The sequence below is a fragment of the Cariama cristata genome, unplaced genomic scaffold (assembly GCF_000690535.1).
Source record: "Cariama cristata isolate BGI_N322 unplaced genomic scaffold, ASM69053v1 scaffold38620, whole genome shotgun sequence".
In the NCBI taxonomy this organism is placed as follows: domain Eukaryota; kingdom Metazoa; phylum Chordata; class Aves; order Cariamiformes; family Cariamidae; genus Cariama; species Cariama cristata.
In genome coordinates, this window is record NW_009597035.1 from 1 (window position 1) to 24,652 (window position 24,652).

A 24,652-nucleotide genomic window follows, 5' to 3' on the forward strand; every position below is an offset into this window, starting at 1 on the left:
GATCCCTCTGTAGAGCCTTCCTGCCCTCGCACAAATCAACACTCCCACCCAACTTGTTGTCACCTGCAAACTTACTGAGGGTGCACTCGATCCCCTCGCCCAGATCATTGATAAGGATATGAAACAGAACTGGCCCCAAAACTGAGCCCTGAGGAACACCACCTGTGACCAGCTGCCAACTGGATTTAACTCCATTCACCACCACTCTTTGTGCCCGGCCATCCAGATAGTTTTTTACCCAGCAAAGAGTACGCCCATGCAAGCCATGAGCAGCCAGTTTCTACAGGAATTAGTTTAATTAATTAGACTTAATTACTAGTGAATAGAGTTTTAGTTTTTAAAAGAAGTTCTTCAGGTAACATAGACCCAGCATTTAATCACATTTAAAAATCTAAATCCTGCTACAATTTTTTTCTGAATTCTACATATTTAAAATAGTAAATTGAGAATCAAAGATATACATACTTTAAAACTACTGAGAAAAAGACAGCATGCAGTTATCATGGAGAGAAAGGGATTTCAATAAGAAGTTCTTTTATGGGTCAGTAGTCTTTCAGTACCTGTATGCATTGATTGGCTGCGATAATTAAAATTCAATGCAGAAGACACATCTTTAATTATCAGTAAGCCAAAGAATTCCACGTGCTTCATTGCCTCAAGTCAGCGAATGACCACTGAATACAGAGAGCTTTATGGGAACAAAGCTAACACCAACATCTGATGGCAGAATGCACTGCAATCCAGAATAGTAACTGCAGCAAAGAAACAAACTGAGGGGCATAATCCACAATGAGGTAATTGTCCTGTTCTCTGTGCTTGTTGTTACAGATCATACTGCTTTTTTAATATCACCAAGGAACCAAATCTTTCTGAACATGTAGGAAATTGTATAAGTTTCTTGAAAATATTCTCAGAAGTTGGATGTATTTATACAGTGTGAAGAAATATTTACAATTAAAAGCTTTAGTTATTCATGGTCTTGGAATATATAAAATTATTTGAATCTGTGAACATTAATTGTACAACATTATAAATACTTTTACATGAATTAACTTTTAAAATGGTTTGATTTAAACCTAATTAAACTCATTCAGAATTAAAATTGGTTTTTATGACTTTAGCTTAATTTATATCTGAAATGAATGGAGCTGAACTGAATAATTCTAAATAAGTGTCCATATCTCCAGACCAGGATTTAACACAATTTAAATAACCCAGATTTTCTGAATATCCTTATAAATCTGATTCTTGTATGTGTGCATGCTGCTTACTTTCTACAGTGACTGCCTAAATCAGAAGGTAGTATGTCCATAATTTTTGTTGAATATACTGTCAGTAATTTGTCCTTACACTTTCTTGTAGTGTGTGTGTATGTGTATATGCACAAGGGTAAAGCAGATTGGAGCTGAGGAATCTTTGATTGTAGGGGTCTCCTTCTCAAAACTGTAATTAGTGACCTGCCTATGAAGTTTTAAATTTCAGATCCATTTTTAGGATGTGCTTATCAACTGGTTTTACTACTGGTGTGTTACAATTTATTTGAGAGCCCAGTTGAGGAACAATACCTGAAAAAATTCAGAAGATTCAAGAAAAGCTCCAAATTTTTGTTGAACACAACAAAAAATAGCCTTGACTTTCATACCCAGTGAGGCTACAGCTGATATTGCACTAGAAAATAATCTCTTATACCACAGGGAGGCTGTCAAGATAGTCCTGACTGAGAATGAATGTGTGGTTTCCCTTTGAGAACTAACTGAGGCATTACTAATGCACTAACAGTGTGCATTTCACTTTTACACAGTGTTAAAACAAACCTAAGTTTGGCATAACTTGGGGTATGTTCTATGCATAGGTAGTGCTAGTGGGTCATGTTGCTCTTTACTTTTGCCTGTAGCTTAACTGGAAGGATCTGCTGACGTTTTGCAAGCCACATGAAATTAGGTCCACGTGAGGTATTACATCCATATGGTTCAGAAGCTACTATTGGATGCAGCTGAGCAGGTCTTCCTGGTTCACGTGCATATGTGCTAATACAAAAAAAGCAGAAGACAGAAGCTGGACTTGGTGTAAATAGATGTAACTTTTTTAAATCAGTCAAATTTGTATTGTGCAGACCTGATTTTTGTCTTCTTTGAAATATGAACAAAGAATTCAAGTTGAATTTGAACTACATTTTCAAGGTAGAACTTATTTGTACATTCTGCAGTTGTATAGAATGTTTGCCAACATAGAATGTATAGACAAACATGGGGAAATACCCTAATAAGGCCCTCAAGTTCATATATGATTTATAGATACAGATAAAACCAACTTACAGAAAAGCATGTCCTAGGTATTTGTACCACATTACAACTTGAGCCTGTGGTGTCTCAGATCTTTCTTTTCAGGTATGTATTTTGTTGACATTTGTATTTTACCAAATGTGTTCAAGTTTTAGAAAGTTTGTTTTGTTTATAAGGGATGAGTTTCTGCATAGAAATTTCTATGACAAAGAAATCTTCAAGCTGATTAGGTGAGTCAAATGTATGAGAAAGTCTGTCTTGCAAGCTTTCCTAAATCACTGGTAAACGGATTCCTAAAACACAGAAGGGAGTTTGTCTGCTTTTATTTTTTGGGTTTTTTTTGTTTGTTTTTTTGTTTTCAGAATGGGTAAAAAAGTAAAGAAGGAAGTAGAGCCTCCACCCAAGGATGTGGTAAGTTTATAAACTGCTATGTGCTATAAAACAAACATTACACAATTACAGGCCCAGCTCTACCATCCTTATGTAGTTCCTTACTCTCCTAGCTTACCCACATTATTCTAAAAATGTCTTTTAAAGATGATTCTGTTTCTGCTTTTCCTGGACAGCATACAAACCAGAGTGACTGGGCATGTGTAGCTCTTTGTGGAGATTGTTGGCTTTGGCAGGCTTTGCAAATAGTAATGTATGAAACAATCCAGGCTTCGTTTTATTTGAAGAATGGTATTAACTTTCCATTTGTAAAAATCAAAGGAGAAAGAAGAAGAGTGACCTGAAATCTGCCTGTCTTTTCAACCATAGAGACATTCCCTTTCTTTAAGGATGAAAGAGTTAAGAGCCTAGATGGATCTGCAGAGTTTTTTACTGAATACAAAATTTTACAGATATTTTGCATTACAAACCTACATATTCTGCATCTTTTGCAAAGATATACAGTCATTAGCAGCAGTTCAGGTTTTTCTGGTATCATTGGAAGTGCCACAGTGAGAAGTACAAGAGCTGAAGCCAAATATGCAATAATGGTGATAATGTGACTTTTTTTCAAAAGGTGGAGATAAAGGGTCTGACACTAGCACAGTTTCCAAGGTTTTCTATAAATTCACAAGGTACAAAGAGACCTCTCAAAAGACAGATGTTCAAAATATAAGTATTTTTAAAGTTTAATTGGTTTATTTAGAAAGAAGTAGAGGAAATAAGACAGAAACATTGAAAAGAGTATAATATAGATTCTGTGCCAGATAACTAAGTTAATGAAAATCAGGACATCAACGCGTCCCACAGAGGAGCATAAAACTAAATGGAAAGTTCAGTACACTGTTTTAAAAAAAAATGATGGGTTTGTCTGTAAAGGAAGAGCTTTTTCAAAGATCATAGAAAAGTTGATCAGCAAAACTATGTCACAATTTCAATATTAAATAAGCATAAATAATTTTAACTAAGACAGTAATATCCAACAGCTATGATGTTACTGAGGCATAGCAATTGATACCAGGTTTTGCCCAACTGTTCTGTGGAAAGATGAATATTACAAACGTAATTCATAAGCTCCAATCAATAATAAATCTGTATGAAAGGAGACTTGACATAAAACTTCAACATGAGAGGATAAATTGGTTAAAGCTATTTCTGTATACAATAATCTAGAAAACCAGGAGGAGACACAAAGAAGGTATATGTGGAGAGGACTGATTAAAACAGACCTGAAGAATTAAAACTAAGTATCTTCGCAGTCTAAGAAAAAAATTTGAAGGCATGACAATAGATTTAAGGCTACAGATGAGCTAACCCCCTCCAAAGTAATAAAAGTTGACTTTTTCAGTAAATATCTAGAAAGTCAGTAGAAGCAGCACCACAATTTCTAGATCCAAAAGACACCATTAGAGTTTCTGAAGAAAAGTATGATACAGCCTGCTAACTACTACAATAAACTGTGAATAATGTTAGAAAATATATTTGACAATTGAAAACATTAAACTTACAGAAAAGGTCAGTAACACTATTAAAAAGGAAAGAATTGGAAAGAGCGAAGTCCAGATGGCAGCTGCCATTTTTTGCTTAGTTTCTACCCTTATTGTACTTCAGGCTAGTGTATCTCTTCTAGCAGTCCTATCAGGAGAAAAAAACCTGAATGTTGCATAGCAAAACAGTATTAAACATGAAGATAGATCATTGATTAGTTGTAACTATCAACTAAGAAAATCTTCTAGCTATGAGAATATTGTTAATAGAAATCATGTAAAATCAAATCTCAAAGATTTAAATTTCACCTGAATTTTCAGATGGCAGGAAATGAGATGCAGACAAAATAAAAGATGTATTAGCTATTATCTTCAGATTGATAATCTGCTTATGAAAATGTCAAGTCCAAGAAAAGAAGCCTTGAGATAATGTGGTCAGGCTTATAAAAGAGGGCCTTTGTGCATGTGGAATGCTCTGAGAATATATAGTACTGCAGATGACCACTAGTTTTTATAGATTTCTAGGAACAGGTGGAAAACACATCTCTTAGCCTAGCCACTGCTTATATGTTTCAGAAAGTATTCCTGAAGACTCTGTTTTCCCTGCCTTTCACAATTTCTCTTTTACTATTACCTGTTTTGAGAATTGGGCTTCTCCAGGAAAAATATTACTTTGAGCCTCTATCTGTATATGGATGACCTTAGACAGTAATTCAGGCAGATAAAATATGCTAGCTTTGACATAGATTGATAGGAACTTTTCATATGATATCTTCGTTAGATTTCGTCGAGACAATATTACTATTTGATCATCAGCTAGGACACAGACATTAAAAGGGAAGCCTAAGATTACCACTAGAGAAAATACTGAGGCATAGTCACTGAAAGCAAGCTATAGATAACTATTTTTTTTAAATGGCTTCATTCACAAGTCATTCAGGATGTTAAAAAGGTAGAATATACATGAATTGGTACCGTCAACTCCTGAAATTCAATCTCCACAGAAACACCTTTTGAGCAATTAATGCCTAAATATTAATTTGACTTGACTTTAGTAAGGCTTTCAACACTGTCTCTTATAACATCCTCATAAACAAACTGATGAAGTACAGACAAGATAAATAGACAGTGTAAGTGAATTGAAAACTAGCTGAACTGCCAGGGTTGTGATTGGCAGCATGAGGTCCAGCTGCAGGTCAGGCACTAGTGTTGTGCCCCAGGGTCTGATCCCGGGGCTGGTACTGTTTAACCTCTTCATTAGTGACCTGAATGATGAGACAGACTGCACCCTCAGCAAGTTTGCAGAAGAGATGAAATTGAGAGGAGGGATTACCAGACCAGATGATTGTGCAGCCATTCAGAGGGACCTCAACAAACTAGAGAAATAGGAAAATAGGAATTTCATTAAGTTCGATAAAGGGAAATGCCAAGTCCTGCACCTGCGGGAGGAATAACCAGTACAGCCTGGGTGATGACCAGCTGGAAAGCAGCTTTACCAGAAAGGACCTGGTGATTCTGGTGGACATGCACCAGCAATGTGCACTTGAAGCAAAGAAAGCTAACAAAATCCTGGAGTGCATTAGGCAGAGTGTTGCTAGCAACTTGAGAGAGGGGACTGTTGTCTTCCATTCAACATTGGTCAGTGAGACCACACCTGGATTGTTGTGTCCAGTTCTGGGTTCCCAGTACAAGACAGACATGGACGTACTGGAACAAGTCTGCCAAAGTCTTGGAGCATTTGTCATGTGAGGAGAGATTGACAGTTGGAACTGCTCAGTCTTGAGAGAAAGCTTGGAGGGGTCTTGCCAATATGTATAAATACCTGGCAGGAGGGAGTAAAGAAGTCAGGCCAGGCTCTTCTCAGTGGTGCCCAGTGAAAGGATGAGGGGCAACAGGCACAAACTGAAACCCACGAGGTTCCATTTAAACATAAGAAAAAAAATCCGCTTTTACTGTAAGAATGATGGAACATGGCACAGGTTGCCCAGAGAGCTTGAGTCTCCGTCCTTGGAGATATTAAAAATCAGACTGTGCACCAGCCCTGAGCTCTAGCTGACCCTGCTCTGAACAGGGTAGTTGGACCAGATCATCTCCAGATTTGCCTTCTAACATCAACTGTTTTTCATCAGTGGAATATCTTAGTTTTCTATTGTTAGTATAGGAGATCAGACAATGACAGAACTCAAACAATTAGCATGAGCAAGTATATATTAACTCTGTTTTTCTAGGTAAAGGAAAAGGGATTAAGAATATCAAAGATATCAGTAATGTTTTTAAAGAGTCTACAAAAGGTGCAAGGATAAAGCAGACATAGCCAATTAATTCAAATTTAAAGGATTTTTTAAAAAATGACAGCATGATTAAACAATAGAAAAATAGCAGATAAATACATCCTTCAAAAGGTGGGATTTGCATCTAACTGGGAAAACAAAAAAACCCCTTGCACTCACAAATGAGAAGTAAAAGCACAATGTCACAATGCACCAAAATATTTTGGGAGAGAACTAGCAAGGATACAAAAACTAGCAATAAAGCTTTTCCAAACTGACTAGAAACAAGAAGCTTCTTAGAGGGACACTACTAGGTGATTAAAGTCATATAAGAAAAGCAAAATGACTTATTTTTGTGTCAAAAGACAAAGATATGTATCAAATCACCATAACAGATGTAAAGAAATTGCCCAAATAGTATTTGCCCAGGTCTTGTTCTAACTGAAAAATTACTAAAATCTGAAATTGTGGTACTGTTACTTATGGTATTTAATATGTACCCTTTGTACTAGAGGAACAGAGGGTAGAAAATTTCATTTTCAAAAAGAAATAAATCAATAATTACTGAAAATTTGTTTTCCATGCTGTGTTAATTGGTAGAAATAGTTACCAAAAAAAAAAAGAGGATGCATGGAGAAATATGATAGTAATGGGGGAGAATCAATACTGCTTGTGTACAGGAAAGTTCGATCTCTGAAATCTATTTTAATACTTCAGAGGAATCAGTGAGCAAGTGGATAGTGGTGATCTGGTTGATACAGTTATTTAGCTTTTTCAAAAGTTTTTAGACCAGGCTCTTCACTCACGTAAATACTAACGGGTAAAAAGAAATTCCTCTCTTGACAATAATGTCTGGTTATAAAATAGAAAGCAAAGGTGAGAAAACAAATTACTGTTCAGGTTTCATAACGGAGAGAGGTTGCCAGGGGAATGTCATGGGGTTTTATTCTGCAACCTGTGTCTTCCAGTTTATCAGAATTAATGTGGATACTTTCATGGAAATGGCAGCCAGTTACTAAGTGGGCAAAAGTGAATAAACAGAACATTTCAAATTCCAGAAATAAAAGGCAAAACACCATGTCACTAGCAAATGCATTATACATGCACATGTTGAATGCCATTCACAGTTCTAATGTTTCCATCTCAGAAAAGGTGCAGTTGAACTATAGAAAAGTACTAAAACAGACAACAAGAATAGACAAAGTGGCTTCTGTATTAGGAAAGATCAAAGGAAATGACTGTGAAGAAGAATATCATAGAAACTTATAAAGCGATGAATATACAGAGAAGGCAAGTGGGTGTCACTTATTTTGCTGTTTCTTACGGTAAATGAACTGTGGAGGACAAATAAAATTACCAGGTGGCAGTTTTAAAGCAAAGAAAAGGCACAACTATTTATATGACTGTTAAATTGTGATATTTGTGCCTCAGAATTTTAAAGGTGGCTAAAATACAGACGGCTTCAAAAATTATTTACCAACTGGTGGAAATTTTTTCTTGGACTTTTTGAACACAGAGATAAAATTGCTAGCTCTCCAGTTCTCTAGGTTGCAGAGTGCTGGAGTCAGGGAGGGAATATAAGCAAAGTTTAATAGTCTGCTTGCCCACACCTGTTATGGGCCTTTGTCGAAGACGAGATGCTGGGCTAGATGGGTCTTTGGTCTGACTGGAAACATATTTTGTATTACCTTCAATTTCAACTAAGTTGATGGAAGCCAAAAAAAAACCCACCCAAGTACTCTGCAGTTTCTAATGGGTTTGGAGTCAAAGGTACACAAAAATCATGATCAAAGACATATAGAAGTTTTTGAATTATAGCTTTCTTTTTCATTTAACTTGCTTTTGTCTTGATACAAACTGAATGTTGGAAATGTTGTTGCTTATAAACCAGCTACATTTCTGTGTTTAATTCAAGGTTGTTTGTAACTTCAGGCATACTATTCTAGCACGTAATCTGCCCTGTATGTGCCATTAAGGAAAGAGTCTGCAATGATGTATGTATGTATATCTTTGTACTCAGTGCTGGTGAGGTTGCATCTCAAATACTGTGTTCAGTTTTGGGCCCCTCAGTACAGGAAGGACATTGAGCTACAAGAGCACGTCTAAAGAAGAGCAACAAAGCTGGTGAAGAACCTAGAGCACAAGTCTTATGAGGAGCGGCTGAGGGAGCTGGGGTTGTTTAGCCTGGAGAAAAGAAGGCTGAGGGGAGACCTGATCGCCCTCTACAACTACCTGAAAGGAGGTTGTAGTGAGGTGGGGGTTGGTCTCTTCTCCCTGGTAACTAGCGATAGGACAAGAGGAAATGGCCTCAAGTTGCACCAGGGGAGGTTCAGGTTGGATATTAGGAAAAATTTCTTCACTGTAAGAGTCATTAGGCATTGGAATGGGCTCCCCAGAGAGGTGGTGGACTCACCATCCCTGGAGGTGTTCAAAAAGTGTTTAGATGTGGCACTTCAAGACATGGTTTAGTGGGTTTAGTGGGCATGGTTGCGTTGGGTAGATGGTTGGACTTGATAATCTTTGAGGTATCTTCCAACCATAATGATTCTTATCTATGCTGGCATTATGGTAAAAAAAAGTCATATTCAGTTCTATAGTAGTTTTGACGAACAATGTTACTTCCCAGCAAATCACAGACCGGCTCACGTCTCTGACTTCTTAAGCATACATTCATTTCAGTGACCCTTCTTACTGTGTTTTCAGCACAAAACTGGTTCTAATAGGAAAGTGCCTGTTGAATATTTCAGATGGTAGTAGTGAATCTAATTTCTATACAAATGGGTAGAGATTAGACCAATTTCATTCTGTTCATGTGGCAATCTGTCATTAAATCCTAGGAATTATCATTGAATTATAGTTAATAAGATTACTTGTGAACATGAGAGGCAACAAAAATGGAACATAATAGTGTCTTTGGTATTAGATCAATGTAAATAAATAACTGAGATTTAAAACTCTTATTTCATATTTCATTTCTTATTAAACTTTACCTGAGGTCAACCTTTATGTTTATTTTTCTCTGGAGGGCTAACAGCCTTTACTAGAAATTACAGTTTTATCCCATCACCAAGTATTTGACCAGACTCGGGAGATATGTCTGTGCTTAAATCATAGCACTTACCTGGAGGATCATGTTCTGTCCACGCAAGGACAGAAATGTGCAGAAGTAGAGCAGTATGAAGGTGGCTAAAGGGACTTTCAGTCATCTTTTAATTCTGCTGTATGCCTCTCATGTGGGTAGAATGAATGAATGAATAATTGCTGTGATAAGCTGAATTTTTTTCCTCCTTACAATCCAAAAAGAAAATTCCCATAAAGAATTTCATCATTTTAGGCCCATCATTAAGATGTAACTTGGACCACTATGCCAGTATTTGGTTTAATTCTTGTTGCAGAGTCATTATTAAGCAAAATTACTTATGGTACAGTAAGCTGATTATATTTTCTTTAAAAACAAGCTTTGTTCCATGATTTGTCCCATGCCTCCAGCTTGTCTCAACAAGCATGAAATTGGACAGTGTCTTCAGGTTTTTAAACCTGCTTGAAGCTAGGGAGACCAATTAAGCACATTAGCCAGGCAACCTCTTAACTGTTAATGAAACTTGGATCTTGATCTTGCAGACTGTTAAATTGTGTGAGATGCCTCATGGAAGGTGATGAAGTTATTTAGATTTAAAAACCTACCAAAAATATGAATTTAGAAGTCTGGGTACTAGTATCCTATTTTGCCTTATTTTTTAACAAGTCAGAGGTGGGAGAAGAAAAAAACCCTCCTCTTTGTTCATTTTCCTTCTAGCACACTCATAACTTTTTGGAAGATTTGCTCCAAATAATTTTGTTGCTTGACAACTGACTTGTATGTGTCCTCATGCCCCTATTGTTCAGCAACATGTGCCTCTGATGTAGCTATTAGAGGGTTTTTAAATGAAGTAAACCAAATAATAGACATTTAAAAATATATATGGTATAAATCCACATTGTAATAATATTTTAAAATTATTTGCATTGCTCTCTTAAACTGTATTTTAAAGATAGATACATTGATATTGAGAGACTGCATGACTCCAGTATCTAGTTGCTTCTTTATGCAGCACAGATACTCGATAGGCCTAAAGTGTGAGGACAGAAGACAGTTTTTTAATATTAAAAAATTGTTTTAAAACCAAATAAGCTTAAAACTTTTTAATGGTTAGAATTTTCAGAAATCTTTGAGTCTTGTTAAAGAATGAAAGGCTTTTTTTGACGATTCCCTTGCTCAAGTGATGTTAGTCCTAAAGAGTCTATTAAGAGGGTGAAAACTGCCAGATTTGTTAGGAGATTTCTTACTGTATGAAAGAGGTTGGAAATAGAAATGAATACTTTTTATCGTTTCTAGTTGGATGAGCAGGGATTATATAGCAGAGAAATACTTCAGCTGTTACAGGATCATAATGAGCTAGCGAACTGAGTTGATGAAGGCACAAGAAGGGTCATTTTTTATTTTTCTTAAAGCCACCACGAAGTGTTAATGCCACAGAGTAACCAAATCCTCTTGCTTCTACAACACCTAAGTTCATAGGGTCTCACAACTGTTCAAAAGAAAATTCTTCTCATGTTTGGTTCCAAAGCTGCAGGATGCTTTTACATGTATAACTGTATTACAGAGTTTGTTGCCTTCGAGACTTCCTAGATATACAGTGAAGTGTCAAGGTTTTCCCAAAATCTTCATACGGGGTGAAACAATGATTACATTTGGAAGTCAATTATTCTTTCTTATTTTTTCAACAATGTCTCAAAGTGTTATTAAAAAATTGAATTTCTTCGAGTGAATGGCAACTCATGTTAATATTTCTAAATCAGTGTAGAGCTCAAACTAGAATTTTTTTAAATGAAATGTGGGAGTCTACTGCAGCACATGGGAAGGCTCAGTATAAATCAAACTATTCTTTCCTTTTTTTGTTTGTAGTTTGATCCTCTATTGATTGAAAGCAGAACAGCAGCAACAGTTGTACTAATGCTTAGTTCTCCTGAAGAGGAAGTTTTGGCCAAAGCATGTGATGCTCTGTACAAATTTGCATCAAAAGGTTAGTCTTTTTGCAATGAGCTTTCCTTTGGTTTGCTTAGATTTTGATAGTAGTTCACAATTTTTTAGTTCCCTAGCACTAATATCTTCATTTAATCTCTAAGGTCTCTCTCAAGGTTTTGGGGGGTTTCTGAAATATCTATCAAACCTATATTTGCAGTTATAAAGCAGTCTTGCAGTTTGCATGAAGGAAATTTTTATCATTTTGTTACAGGATTTTACATTCTCTTGGTTTAAATATAACCTAGATCTGTTTTGTTATGAGCAACAGACCTGCATATGGGAAAGAAGTCTCTTTTTTATGTTAGCAGTTTGAAACTTCTGTACCACTGTAGTTATTTCAAGATTCAGTTTTCAATGAAAATTACCTTTTAGCCTGTTTCTGTTATTTTTGCATATAGCTTTTTTGTCAGTACTTCTGTGACAGATGATTTATTGGAGACTGCTCAGCCTCCCTTATCAAGCTTATTTCTGTATGTTTTGGGAGGCTCAAAATTACGTAGCACATAGTATCCTAAGTTGCCTCCTACTTATACCATGCTAGCCACTCAAATTGGTATACACTGGTAGCATTCTTGATAGAATTAATCTGTTTTAATATTATTTTCCACTTAATTTGTGTTTTCTTAAAAATTACGGGTTTATATGCTGGTTGTTGTACTGATGGCAATTATCAACACTGCTAAAGTTGTGAGAGAAGAGCTGAAGGGCTTTGACAGTTGGCTAGGGATCATTGGGTTCTGAAAGCTGTTTAGGTTCAGCTTAATATGGCAAGCTTGGCTGAGGGGGTGTAACCAAGTTTTGAATATGTGAAGAGGGAATTTGGACTGTTGGGAGACAGCTATGAACCACACACTGTAAACTCTTGTTGGCTCCTTCCCTGCTGTCCACAGTAAAATATGGCACACTGCAAGAGGACAGATCATTAATTTTTCTGTTTCTACTAAATGAATAATCCTTTAAATTGTTAATGTAGATATTTCTGCAATCTTCCAGAAGACTATAACTTTGCAGTGTGGCACAAGAGAAGGAGTTGTTTTCACTTTGCAGTTAATTTATTTCTTGAATGTTGCTAGTAAATTAAGTCCCATCCCTCAATAAAAAGTAGTTCTTGTATTTTAATTGTGTTTTGGCCTGAGAATGAGCGTAGTTCTCCAGTTTCTTCTCACACTGCTCACTTGTAGCCAGAAAGGATAGGCATGGTTCATTAGAAAATGAATTAGAAAAGCTGTTGTGGGAACTAAGAATAGGAGTAGGTTTGGGATTTTGTTTCTTGGGTTTTGGATGTTTTTTGCTTGACCAGGAACAGAAGGCTGTAATCATACAAAACGCTTTCGTTCTTTGCATGGCCAGAGCCTATGCAGCTACAAAGTGCTCCATTCCCAGGTGACAGAAATCTCAGGCGGGATTTAATGATCCAAATCTTGGTAGTTACTTCAGTTGATGAGTAGTGCAGATCCACAGAATGAATTAACTGTTATTTTGAGGAAAATAAAATTAGGAGGCAAGAAAAGAGGAAAATAAAATGAGTTTTTAAATTATATCATTCACCTATACTTCACTAAATAGAAAGCTGTCCTTTGTACTACCACTGCAGTCTCCAACAAATGAGTTGGGTGTCCAATAGACAGAAGCATCCTTTGCTTTACAAATGTGAATTAATTGTAGATACTATTAAACCTTGATTCTATTTGACACATGTTTATTTGGGGTATAGATTAGACAATCTCCCAAAGTCCTGTCCAGGCCTTTGTTCTTTGATTCTACAGTCCAATAAAAGATTGGTAGCTGTTTTACTTTGTTATGTTAGAACTGTGAGCTTGTTGCATTTTTATAGAACTTTTAACCTAATTATTCTCCAGGTGATGAAAACAAAGTGACACTTCTTGGTCTTGGAGCAGTGGAACATCTGTATAAACTCATCTCACATGAAGATCCAATTGTACGTAGAAATGCCATCATGGTATTTGGCATCATGGCTTCTAATCGTAAGAGTCTTCATTTTTTAATATTTTTCAATGTGTATGAGTGTGGTTATCAAAGCAATATGTGGCCCATGTGGAAAAATCCTATATTAACAGCCCAGAATAAAGGAACAAATTCAGCTAGAGTGAACTCCACTGATTTTGAAAAAAAAATTACAAGAGAAGTTGATTTTCCTCCAACTTTTATTTTGGTTTTGACAGGACCAAACTGAAACAGTTTAATACTGGAATTATGTCTATTAGGGAAAGTCTGACTACATAAGATGCCCGCCAATGTGGACATGACACACTCTTCTCTTTTACAAAAGTTGGAATAGAATGATAAAGTAGTATTTATCATCTACAGAAGATGCTATGGTTAAATATCGCTTGTTACTTGAGGCATTACTGTAACTACAGTGATGAGGGACAAAATATGTTAAATTTAAAGTGGCTAGCGCAAGTATTGATGGCAAAAAAGCCCTGAACTATCAAGCATTGGCATACATATTTACCCAGCTTCTTTGGCAGGTTAGTGCTGCTGTAAATGTTTTGTTATCTGTATCTGAGCTAGTGAAATTCAAGTGGTCTTGAATATCTCTCAGAGACATTGCACTCATGGCAAGGTAGTGTACCAACTGTAGCCGTACCATTATTAAATGATTTAACCACAGTATATGCAGATTTTCTTGTACCTTTTTATAAGTTGAGAATGGATGTATTACATCCATGCTGGGTGGCTGAGTGCCAAATGATCTAGCTGCAGTGAGTGGTAGGTAGACATACCTGAAGATGAAAGAGTAAGTGACGTAAGGTTGAGTTTCAGTGGCTGTTATTTTTACATTGCTTTATAAACCTGCATCTAATTAATATAATTAATCAGGTCTTATTTTGGTAGATGCCAAATTCTACCCAATTGCCTTCCATGGTGGTATCCTAACCATTATTTAAGTCTTTTCATCAACTGCTACCTGCTTTTTATGTTGCACTGGACCTTATGCTTTTTACCTTACTTCCAGCTCTGCACTAGCATACAGTCATTCCCCTTAGGCCTTGGCTTCCAACACTGCTGCACAAACATGGATTTGAATGACTGAAGATCTTCCATTTATATTCACATTTAATTGTTTTTTTCTTTAAAAGTAAATTCAACTCATACCTTTTTTCTTACATTTCAACACTGTAATGTGTTGATAGGAACAACACAGCCTTGTAAGGTCACATGAATTCTGTCCCAAAGAATGTTTTTTGGTTATTCTATCCAGTGGTGGTGGTTTTGCTAGTTTGCAATTGACAAGAATAAAAATGCATTCTGAAAGTCTTTACTATAATTTTAATAAGACCTATATAATTCATGCTTTCAATTTGCAGTGTGGGCTGTGTTAGCATAAAATTAGAAGGTGATGGCTTGAAAATTAAATAATGGAAGGATTGCTTTTAGTTTGATAATTTTAACTACACATAATTTTAATTATTGGGGTATGACTTCTTTGACAACTAAAACAGTGTGATATTTCATCAGAACCTGCTAGATACAAGTATTTTGAATAAAGTTTCAATGAAGTGTTGAGGAACTTTGTGTATATCAAATGTCAAAGAATGTCATCTGGTACTTGAAAATCTGCTCTGTGTTTTCTGGGCCCGTTATTATCTTGGTATAACTTATAGTTATGTGTATATAACTTATAGTTGTGTATATATAACTTAGAGTTGTGTGTCATTCCCACTCAGAGCTTTTTGTCACACAGGGAGTAACCATAAGTACACTTCCCTTGGAGCAGAATCTGTTTCTTTACTCAGCCAAGGCTGCCAAACAAAAGACTTCATATTTGTATTTATTTCATTGTAGATGATGTCAAGAAGTTACTGAGGGAACTGGATGCCACAAATTCACTTATATCACAGCTGGCGCCAGAAGGTAGCTTGCAGTATTCATACCTTGTGCAAAAATACACTCAGAAATAATTTATGATTGCCATTTGATTGGAGAATTTAATAAAATCTTCCTTGGAATTTATGATTTGTCATACTACATGTTAAATAGGTAATTGCTTTTATCGGAGTAGCTCTGTTACTCACTGAGTAGTGTTTTATGTTGTACAGATGGAGCAACATGTTTATGGAGATGTCGGGTGTGATTAACAGCTATTGCTTATTGACTTCAAATAGTATTTTAAACCTCTGAATTAGTGAACATTTACTGTGCTGAATAAAACTTGATCGAAATATTTCTTTTTTTTTTCCTATAGAGGATGTAGTTATCCATGAATTTGCTACTCTCTGTCTAGCACATATGGCTGTTGAATATACTACTAAAGTACAAATATTAGAGCAAGGTGGATTAGAACCACTTATCAGACTGCTAGGTAGCCCTGATCCTGATGTTAAGAAGAATTCAGTTGAATGTATCTACCTCCTGGTGCAGGTAAAGTTTGTTGTCATTGTTTTAAATTATAGAGGCAGATAAGCACTTCCCCCTAACCCATGCCATCCTCTGTGGGGTTAATAATTTCAAAATATTTGGTTCCTTTACTCCCCGGTGTACATCAATGTGTTTGAAAACAGTTACACCCAAGTCCTTGATTATTACATTAGTTATGAATATAGTTGATTTTACTCTAATTCTGTTGAACTTAATGAGATTATCCATGCTGTACAGCAATGTAGGTGAGATCAGAATCAGATTCAGATTTTTTTAATTAAATATGAATTTGTTTTCTTAGTGGAAAATGTTAATCTTCGTAATAAGAGTTCTAACCTGTCTATCCAAAAGGTTGGAATAATTCTGTAAATTAAAGAACTAGCAATTGCATTGTGCCTTGTTTTGTCCAGCAAGTCCATAGTCACAATTTTGAACATCTTTTTAATGATAGGTGAATGCTGTCAACAGCTGTTTTCCATACGGGGAGGAATAGATTTCATTATTGGCTACTTTCACACTCAGCACCAACGTCATCCATATGCTGCTTAGCAAAAGAATGGTGCATTTGTATGGCAGTTCTCTTCCATGGCTTAAGCGAATCAATTCAATAATGAATTCAGTTTATAACTCTATCTCTTTTGGTGCATCAGAGCATGTCTATTCAGAATCACATTTTACTCTTTCTCCTTTTTTACTATCTCGCTGTCTTTGTTGCAGAGTATATCTGGATAACTGCACCTGGTGCTTGCTTATATTGATAAGGATAATTGCATGCTGCACATGTGCAATAAGCTATTTAAAAGCAAATTGTAATTTATTTATTTTTTTTCCTATTTTAATATAATCTACTACTCTTTTTTTTATTAAGCTGCATATACACTGTTTAAAGTTGAAATTTCAAATTGTCATTTTATAATCACTAAAACAAAAGAAGATACAACCAGGCAACCACAGGAGTGTATGAAAACTATTTTTTCCCCACTGAGGTAAATAAAAATGATGAAATGAAATTTAAAAAACTTTCTCAAAGAAACATGTATGTTGACACAAACATGGCAAAACCAAGAGTAGATAGGCTTCCTTAGACAGAATTAGATTCTGTAGTGTGTACTTCAGTTGTGCAAAAAAATTGGAATTTGAAGTTGGTGGGGCTTGATTATATTCACTTTGATTCTTAGCTGAAAAGAAAGAAATCTTCAGAACTTGAAGTTCTGGAATATTGACTCATTTTTTTTATGTTTGAAATCAGATTTTTGGTGTTCTTTCTGTAAAGTCAGGAATTGATGTACTGTTATGTTCTCTATCACTAACATTCTTTGTTGAATATTTTACTGCAGGATTTTCAAAGCCGTGCTGCAGTTCGTGCATTGAATGTAATCCCACCCTTGTTGGAACTACTGAAATCTGAATACCCGGTTATTCAGCTGTTAGCCCTTAAAACCTTAGAAGTAGTTAGCAAAGACAGAGAAACCAGGATAATACTGGGAGAAAATAAAGGATTAGATTGTCTTCTGAAGATACTGGAAACCAATGTACGGTTTACTTGCATTAAAAGTTTTTTGTTCTTGTGCTAATGTTTGTATGACTAATGAGAAATATTATTCATGTTATGGAAGAGTGATAAAAGAATAAAGAGCTCCTTAGTTGGGGATAACTATGATAGAAATAGGATAAGCTAGGATACCTAGCTTAATAAGAAAGGGAGCAAAGAGATGTTTATATTTGTTTTATTGCTTTATTGCTATTAGTAATACTGTTTCGCATTTACTGTCCATTTCTCAAACTGTTGTAAATATCAGAAAAATTCACCATATAGCTTTTTACATGATGTTTTCTCAAAATTTGTTATTATATGCTGAACTTTGTTACTGGTTCCTGGTTTGAACACTGATCTTTTTTTTTTAATTTACTTTGATATCAATAGCCTTAAATATAATTTCCTACCTTGGAAATTTCATTGTTTATGTTATTATCAGACTCATTTTAGTGGTTCTTGAGTTCAAATGTCACCATGGGAAATATAATACATAGAGCAATTTGTGAAGTTTTTGAAATTTTAAGATGACAAGTCCTTTCTGAATACCTGCCTAACCAACTTTGATGTAAAGGAGAAACTTTCAGGGTTTTCACTGTTTTTGATAAATTGTGTTGCATCCTAAGGCACACCAAAGAAATTATGCAAAAAATATAAGTATGAAAAGATGTACTTTGCAGTATGAATAAACTGTCCAAAAGAAAGTTATGACAATTATACTGCAAAGTTAAAAGGCCAAGGTATTTTAATCCTGATTTGAAGGGGGGTTTTCTTTATTGTTTCTTGAAGAGATTTTTTCCTTATTAGGAATTCAGCGATCTACATGTGGAAGCTCTTGCTGTGTTGGGAAATTGTCTCGAAGATGTGCATACTCTGCAACTGATTCAGCAGACAGGAGGCCTTAAAAAGCTACTTTCATTTGTAGAACTCTCTACTGTTCCCGATATTCAGAAGAATGCAGCAAAGGCAATTACCAAAGCAGCTTATGACTGTATGTGACTTTTAAAAAATCCATGGACATGAATTTGTTTATGAAGCAAATTTTCATCCAGAATGAGGCCGTCTTATTTGGTTGAGGGTAGTAGTTGTGCTGAGGAAAACACTGGCAAGAATGAATTACAGTGATGAATCTTGCCAATCAGAGCAGCAGTTGGATGCTAGGCTATATATATATATGAAAATATTAAGATTTTGCCTCAATTTATTTTTAAGTGTAATATATTCTTGCAAAATACTGTCCTCAAAAAGGAAAATGGAGCTCTGAAAATAAGATCTTTATCTTTTGTTTAGTGATGCCAGGTAACTGCCATCTTAAGCCACCTTTGCTGGTGCTATTTCTCATCACTATCAGTTAAGACTTAATCGCAAGCTTACTTCCTTTTGCATACAACTACTCGTCTAAATGTCAGGCAATTTCAAATACAAATTCCTTTAACAGGGACATGGAAAAAAGCCTTTCAAGTGGCTTGCAGATTAATATTCCCAGTGGAGTTAAATAGTTTCATTGTCATCTTTTTATAATTATTCATCCTATAGTTCTTTTTTATGCACTTTTTCTTAATTCACCAAGGAATTCTGAATTAGGCAGAACATGCTATAATTTTTGCCCACAAGAATGCTCTTTAAATAAATCTACATTTGAAATTCCTTCCATACATTGGCTTCTGAGTTGCAACATATGCCTAGTAGGGCTATGCAACAAAATGCAATGTAAGAAATAACATACTTCTGACTATGGAAGATTTTAATTCTGTCAAGGGATTTTGGTGACAGTGACTATGACAGTAGAGCTTAAATATTTCATTCATATTTCTATCATCTTGTGGTTGAATCAGGGGTTTAATTTATGTGTATTTTACAAATATGTTATCAAATTTAATACATGGCTAAAATAATCTCTCCTGTCTACAGTATTTCAAAAAACTTTCTTCTCTCCCTATCCTATCTTTCCAATTCTTTTCTCACCTTCCTTAGTTTGACATCCTGAATATTTGTAATTATTTGGATTGCAAATAATACATGAAAAGAGTGAAATCTACCTTTCCTAGTATTCTGTGGGTTTCTGTATGCTTTTATCATTATCTATTGGAAGCTTTGCAAGTCACTGGAAATTATTTTCATTAATCTTTAGGTATCAGAGATAGGAAGGGACCTTCTTATGCCGGTATTTTCTTTGTGTATTTTCCTGTATTGTTATTTTATTATGCTACTTAGAACTGTCAGTATCATTTTTATAGTCCTGTGACAGGCTTGTAAGTAGTATGCTAAGCAGATTTATATTTCCTCCTACTGCTTTCTACTGCATCTTACTCCTTTTTCATATTTATTTTCAAATAAGCATAGCCTTCTTTTCCTCTTTCACACCTTTTTCAGTTTTTGAGGCCTAATATTTTAGCAGCTGTTAGTAGAAGCATGTCTGAACACAACATTTTTAAAGCACGGTGGCAAGAACTACACATAATATATTACAGTACTGCCTATGATCTTATATCATGGGATGTTACCGTCAGTGAAGATGCATCTTCTTGTCATACTTCTTTACAAATGGAATCAATGTGGTTTCATTGTAAAGGCTTGCTCTCTTCTTCAGCCTATGACAGTTGGTATGGATGCAGCAAGCTGGGAAAATAGATCAAAAGAAGATTTAAAATACTTGCTTCCAAGCTGTAGAATTTTGGTGACAACCAGTTAGACAAAGGCAACCTATTGTACTGGTGCAGTGGAAAACAGTCCAGTAAACTTGTTGCTCAACATGGCCCCCAGAAGTATTGAATTTATTTCAGATACATAGAGCTACTGCTCTAAAGTCAGCCTCCCAGTGGAAAGAAAAGTGGCCTTGGGGCTATTATAAGAAATAGTCCAAGTGCAAAAAGAAAACAGAAATATTTGCAGTTCTTGTTTGTTTGGATTCTGGTTGTAAATATACTAAACAGCCTATTCAAACTGCAACACTAATGTATACTATATTAACACTTGCCTTGATGTAAATGCAATATAATACAACACAGCTCTAAGTGCTTTTATGACTTTTTATTTAAATTTGCAATAGCCATACAGTAGCCCACATTCTTCAAGTTTGATAATTGTGGTTGCAATTTACCAACATTTCCTGCACACTTGAGAAAAAAAAAACCACAGCTGCTTTTCACTGAAATGAAAAACTTACTTCTGCTACGTCAGAACATATATCTAGCTGTTTTTTTAATCCTGGCAGCTGAGTATACAGCAGTGTCTGGTTTTGAAATTATTATTGTTGACAGATGGAATTTAGTTTTGTTTTTTTCCTGATAGATGTGATCATAGCAAACAGTTTTGGTTTATGTCCCTTTCAGCCTTTTGGAAAGAGACTCCTGTAATTTTTTGTTGTTGTTGTTATAAGATGGATGTATCCCTTAAGAGCTACTCTCAATATCAGATAAATTACATGGTAGAAACACTACATTCAATTTTAAACAGCATCTTTAGGATGCTGCTCTGTTTAAGTAAATTAAAATTGATCATATTTCTATACATAATCATTATCCCTTTGCCCCTGAAAATTTGTTTTGTTCTGTAACGTAATTTTGAATTTAATATATTAATTTATCAATGGTTTTAGTTTGTATGCTCAGAATTACAGTGTTGAATTTTATGGTGATTCCCTCCTTGCCCAGCAAATAATGCAGTCATTTCAGAATGCAAAATATAATTTAATGCTATAAATTATTGAATATCTGTGAGTGGATTATCTGAACTGTTGATTAAGGAGGACCTGACTTTCCCCTGACAATGCCAGACACACCACCAACAACAAAATGCTATGGAGTGTGTATGGCGCAAGTGATGATCATGCTCACTTGAGTTTGGCCTCACTCTGCCAAACTTCTGGTTTGAAGCTGTCCGTGTTCTTTATATGTATCTAAATGCAAATCCTTTCAAAAGGGAGCATACTGAACATGCTCTGTAGCCTGATGAACATATGCTTTTTCATAATACAGGTTTTTATTTATTTGGGTTATCTCAACTCAAGATCAATGAGAGGTCATGATACTATTTAACATTAACTTTTTTTCATTTGAGATTGGTATAAATAATTCCATAAGGTGATGACAGTGAGGTGAATAGTAATCAGAAGAACTCTGATCATGATTTTGGGGTAAGAAGGGGAAATAGGAAAATATATTGAAAACCAAAGGTTGGCTCATGATGGGATCCATGCATGAAAAACTGGACAGAAGTGTTACTACTCTGGACTCTTGTAGTTGGATGTGCCTGAGTATTTTACTTTGTGTTAAATCAATGTATTCAAATTACTTAGGGGTCAAGAAATTCATCACTGTAAATATGGTGTTGACACTGACGTGAGAAGTGCTTAAGTACCAAGGATGCTTTTCAATTGTACATTCTTTTCTACAGTAAAGAAAACAAAGGAAACAACTCAAACAAATAGAGAGAGGATCAGAAGAAAACATCATCCATTAAATAGAATTGGCACCTGGATCTTAAAATATTAATAATTTTCATCTGTCTAGCTAGCTAAATAAAGATGCATACTCTTTACTGTAAATTCAAATCCAAAATCTGTTTTTCCACATTATTGAAAAATTCTTTGTTCTGTTTAAAATATTTTAAATCACTATTTTCACTCATTCAAATTAATTAGTCATATTATTATTATTTCATATAGGGATAAATTATCTTTAAGTTGAAACGCTTACCCATCAACATAACTGCCTTTAAAACCAAGAATAATTTTTAAGAAAAGCTGTATAGTAATAAGTAACTTGCTGTACAAGAACTAAATTACTGAGGCATGAAGAACCTCTAGAGATCATTATTAGGGATTATGGACCACTTTGGCAAGCAACTGGCCAGCGGCATACTTGATAACTTGTCAAAACGGTCTGTAATCCCAATTAAGGCCTTCTCTTGAGAGCTGGCTGATATGCATCAAGGTTGTGGCCAAGGTTCTGCTGACACTTAAAATCCTCTCTGTTTTATTTGTTGCATCTTTTGCTTTGTGATTTCAACTGCTTATCTCTGATTCTGAAAATATTTAAAATTGAGCTAGAGAGGAGAAAACGGCCAGCTGTCTTATGTATGTGCATTGAGTCATTTCTGCTGTAACTAGATTTTCAATCAAACTTTCTTTTCATTGGCTTTGTGGACTTCTATTTGTTTACTTTTATTCGCTACAGATTCAGTTTTATTTAAAAGAATACTTTAAAATATTTTTCTTTCCTTTTTAAACTTTTTATTTGTAAGACAACACTCCAAATAAGGGGATGATCCCTCAAAGCATTAGTAAGAACTGGTAAAATTTCCAAATGTGTCGAAGTCCTACTAACTTCTCAGTTCCTGAATTTCTTTGATACATTTGAAAATTTTACCATGTAGATATAACTTCCAGCATGTAATTAATCTGCTTTAAATTATGCATACGGTTAAATGTTTATTGACCCTCAAACTGTGGAGCTTCTATGCTGTCTCGTGCCTTTCTGCCTGAGAAAGTTTCACTCAGAGCTGTTTCTAACAAACACCTGCACTTCTGATCTCATCCATTTTGGGATGAGTGAGTTTATTAGTGTAATTGTCAGATGACTCTAGATACTTTGTAGACGCTCTATGTTGTTACCTGTGTAGAGGAAGGGAACATCTATGTCCTTCCTTAGGTGCTGCTGATCACTGCAGCGTAGGTCAAGAACCCTCTGTCATTAGGCTGAAATACAAAATTGAAATTCTCAGCAAAGTGTGCATTAATTAAGAACTGCAAGCTGTGCAGAATTTAAAATTCAATTTTTAACACCCCTTGCCTTTTTTTGGCTATTGTAGTATGTTAACGTACTTGGTTACGTTAACGTTAACTTGGTACTCCACCAAGTTCAATTGTATATTTGCTAGAATGTTCTTCGATTTTATGCATTTGGACTTTGTTAGCATAAACCGAAATTAAGCATGATCCTGAGTAAGTATGATCTGTTGAATTGGAAAAGTTGTTTTCATCAAGCTTGTATGCATTCTGTGGTTTTAAGTCTTATAGAGAACAAACGTTGCATTCTGTTGGGCTTTGTATGTTTAAAGCTGTATTTAATAGTCATCTTTTGGGCTTGATTCAGAGTTCAATGAAGTCTAGCAGGTTTTGGATCAGGTCCTTTGTGCACATTTCTTAATTGCTGTTGCCTCCATTACCAAAATATTTCCATTTCCATGGTATCAAAAGCAAGTGTTATGTTGGAAACAACTATATGAAGTCAAATTCATGTCCTTTCACTGATTTGAAAAATGAATGCAGATTAATGCTATTGTTCTTTTTTGCTTAAAGCTGAAAATAGAAAAATCCTAAATGAGGAAGAAGTTGAGAAGCGTCTCATAAACCTTTTGGAAATTGATAATGATGGAGTTAAAGTTGCTGCTTCCCAAGCAATTTCTGCCATGTGTGAGAATTTAGCTAGCAAATGTGCATTTGGACTCCAGGGTAAGTAAGGTGGGAAGGGACGAACTGAGAATCTGTGCTTTTCCTTTTATAAGGAGCTTATTGTAATTTTGCAGACTGCCATGGTTTATTTAAAGGTTCATGTATACAATTATTTCTTTCAAAGGGATTCCCCAGCTAGTACAGTTGCTAAGCAGTGACAATGAAGAGGTAAAAGAAGCTGCAGTGACAGCATTAGCTAATTTGACAGCAGCCAGTCCTAGTAATGCAAGGTGAGTCTGCAATAATTAAATTATTATTTAAAACACTAATCTGAATGTAAGTGATAATATTTTGATTTTTAAAGAATGCCTTGTCTTGTCCTTATCCTACAAGGCAGATCTGTTTGAATTCGACTGTAAGGCACTTTTTGGTGCTTATGAATCATCTGGAATGGGTTGGTTCTCATCAGTGTTACAAGAGTTACTCTATGTCTACTAATGTTTATGCTATCAAGGAAAGCTATGAAGCAGTTGTAAAGAAAGCAAAGATATAAATCATGTTTTGAAGAGAATATATGAGGGAAATATGCCTTGTAATCTAAGACATTCAACGTGGAATAGTTTTTGAAAATTCAAAGTCAGTAAGGTATCCTTTAAAATTTGATGGTTCATGCAACTTTTTTGACTGATTTAAGCCCAGTCTTTGAGGGAGATAATAGCACTCAGATATTTTGCATATTGGCCTTGTCTTTCTTTTTTTACTGTTTCCAGAGTAATACAGAATGCTTATAGTTCATTCTCTAAAACAA

The 24,652-nt window shown here is 35.2% G+C and overlaps 1 protein-coding gene across 1 annotated transcript in view; it reads left to right on the plus strand.

Annotated features, from left to right (window-relative positions):
• Positions 1 to 2,645: 2,645 nt before the first annotated feature.
• ARMC3 (armadillo repeat containing 3) overlaps positions 2,646 to 24,652 on the plus strand; it is a 51,014-nt gene continuing 29,007 nt past the window's right edge. The window contains exons 1-9 of the mRNA XM_009708391.1: positions 2,646 to 2,693; positions 11,414 to 11,531; positions 13,393 to 13,518; positions 15,344 to 15,412; positions 15,744 to 15,919; positions 17,254 to 17,448; positions 18,258 to 18,441; positions 23,752 to 23,904; positions 24,029 to 24,134. Coding sequence (XP_009706693.1) covers positions 2,646 to 2,693; positions 11,414 to 11,531; positions 13,393 to 13,518; positions 15,344 to 15,412; positions 15,744 to 15,919; positions 17,254 to 17,448; positions 18,258 to 18,441; positions 23,752 to 23,904; positions 24,029 to 24,134 — 1,175 coding nt within the window. The remainder of the gene's footprint in view (positions 2,694 to 11,413; positions 11,532 to 13,392; positions 13,519 to 15,343; positions 15,413 to 15,743; positions 15,920 to 17,253; positions 17,449 to 18,257; positions 18,442 to 23,751; positions 23,905 to 24,028; positions 24,135 to 24,652) is intronic.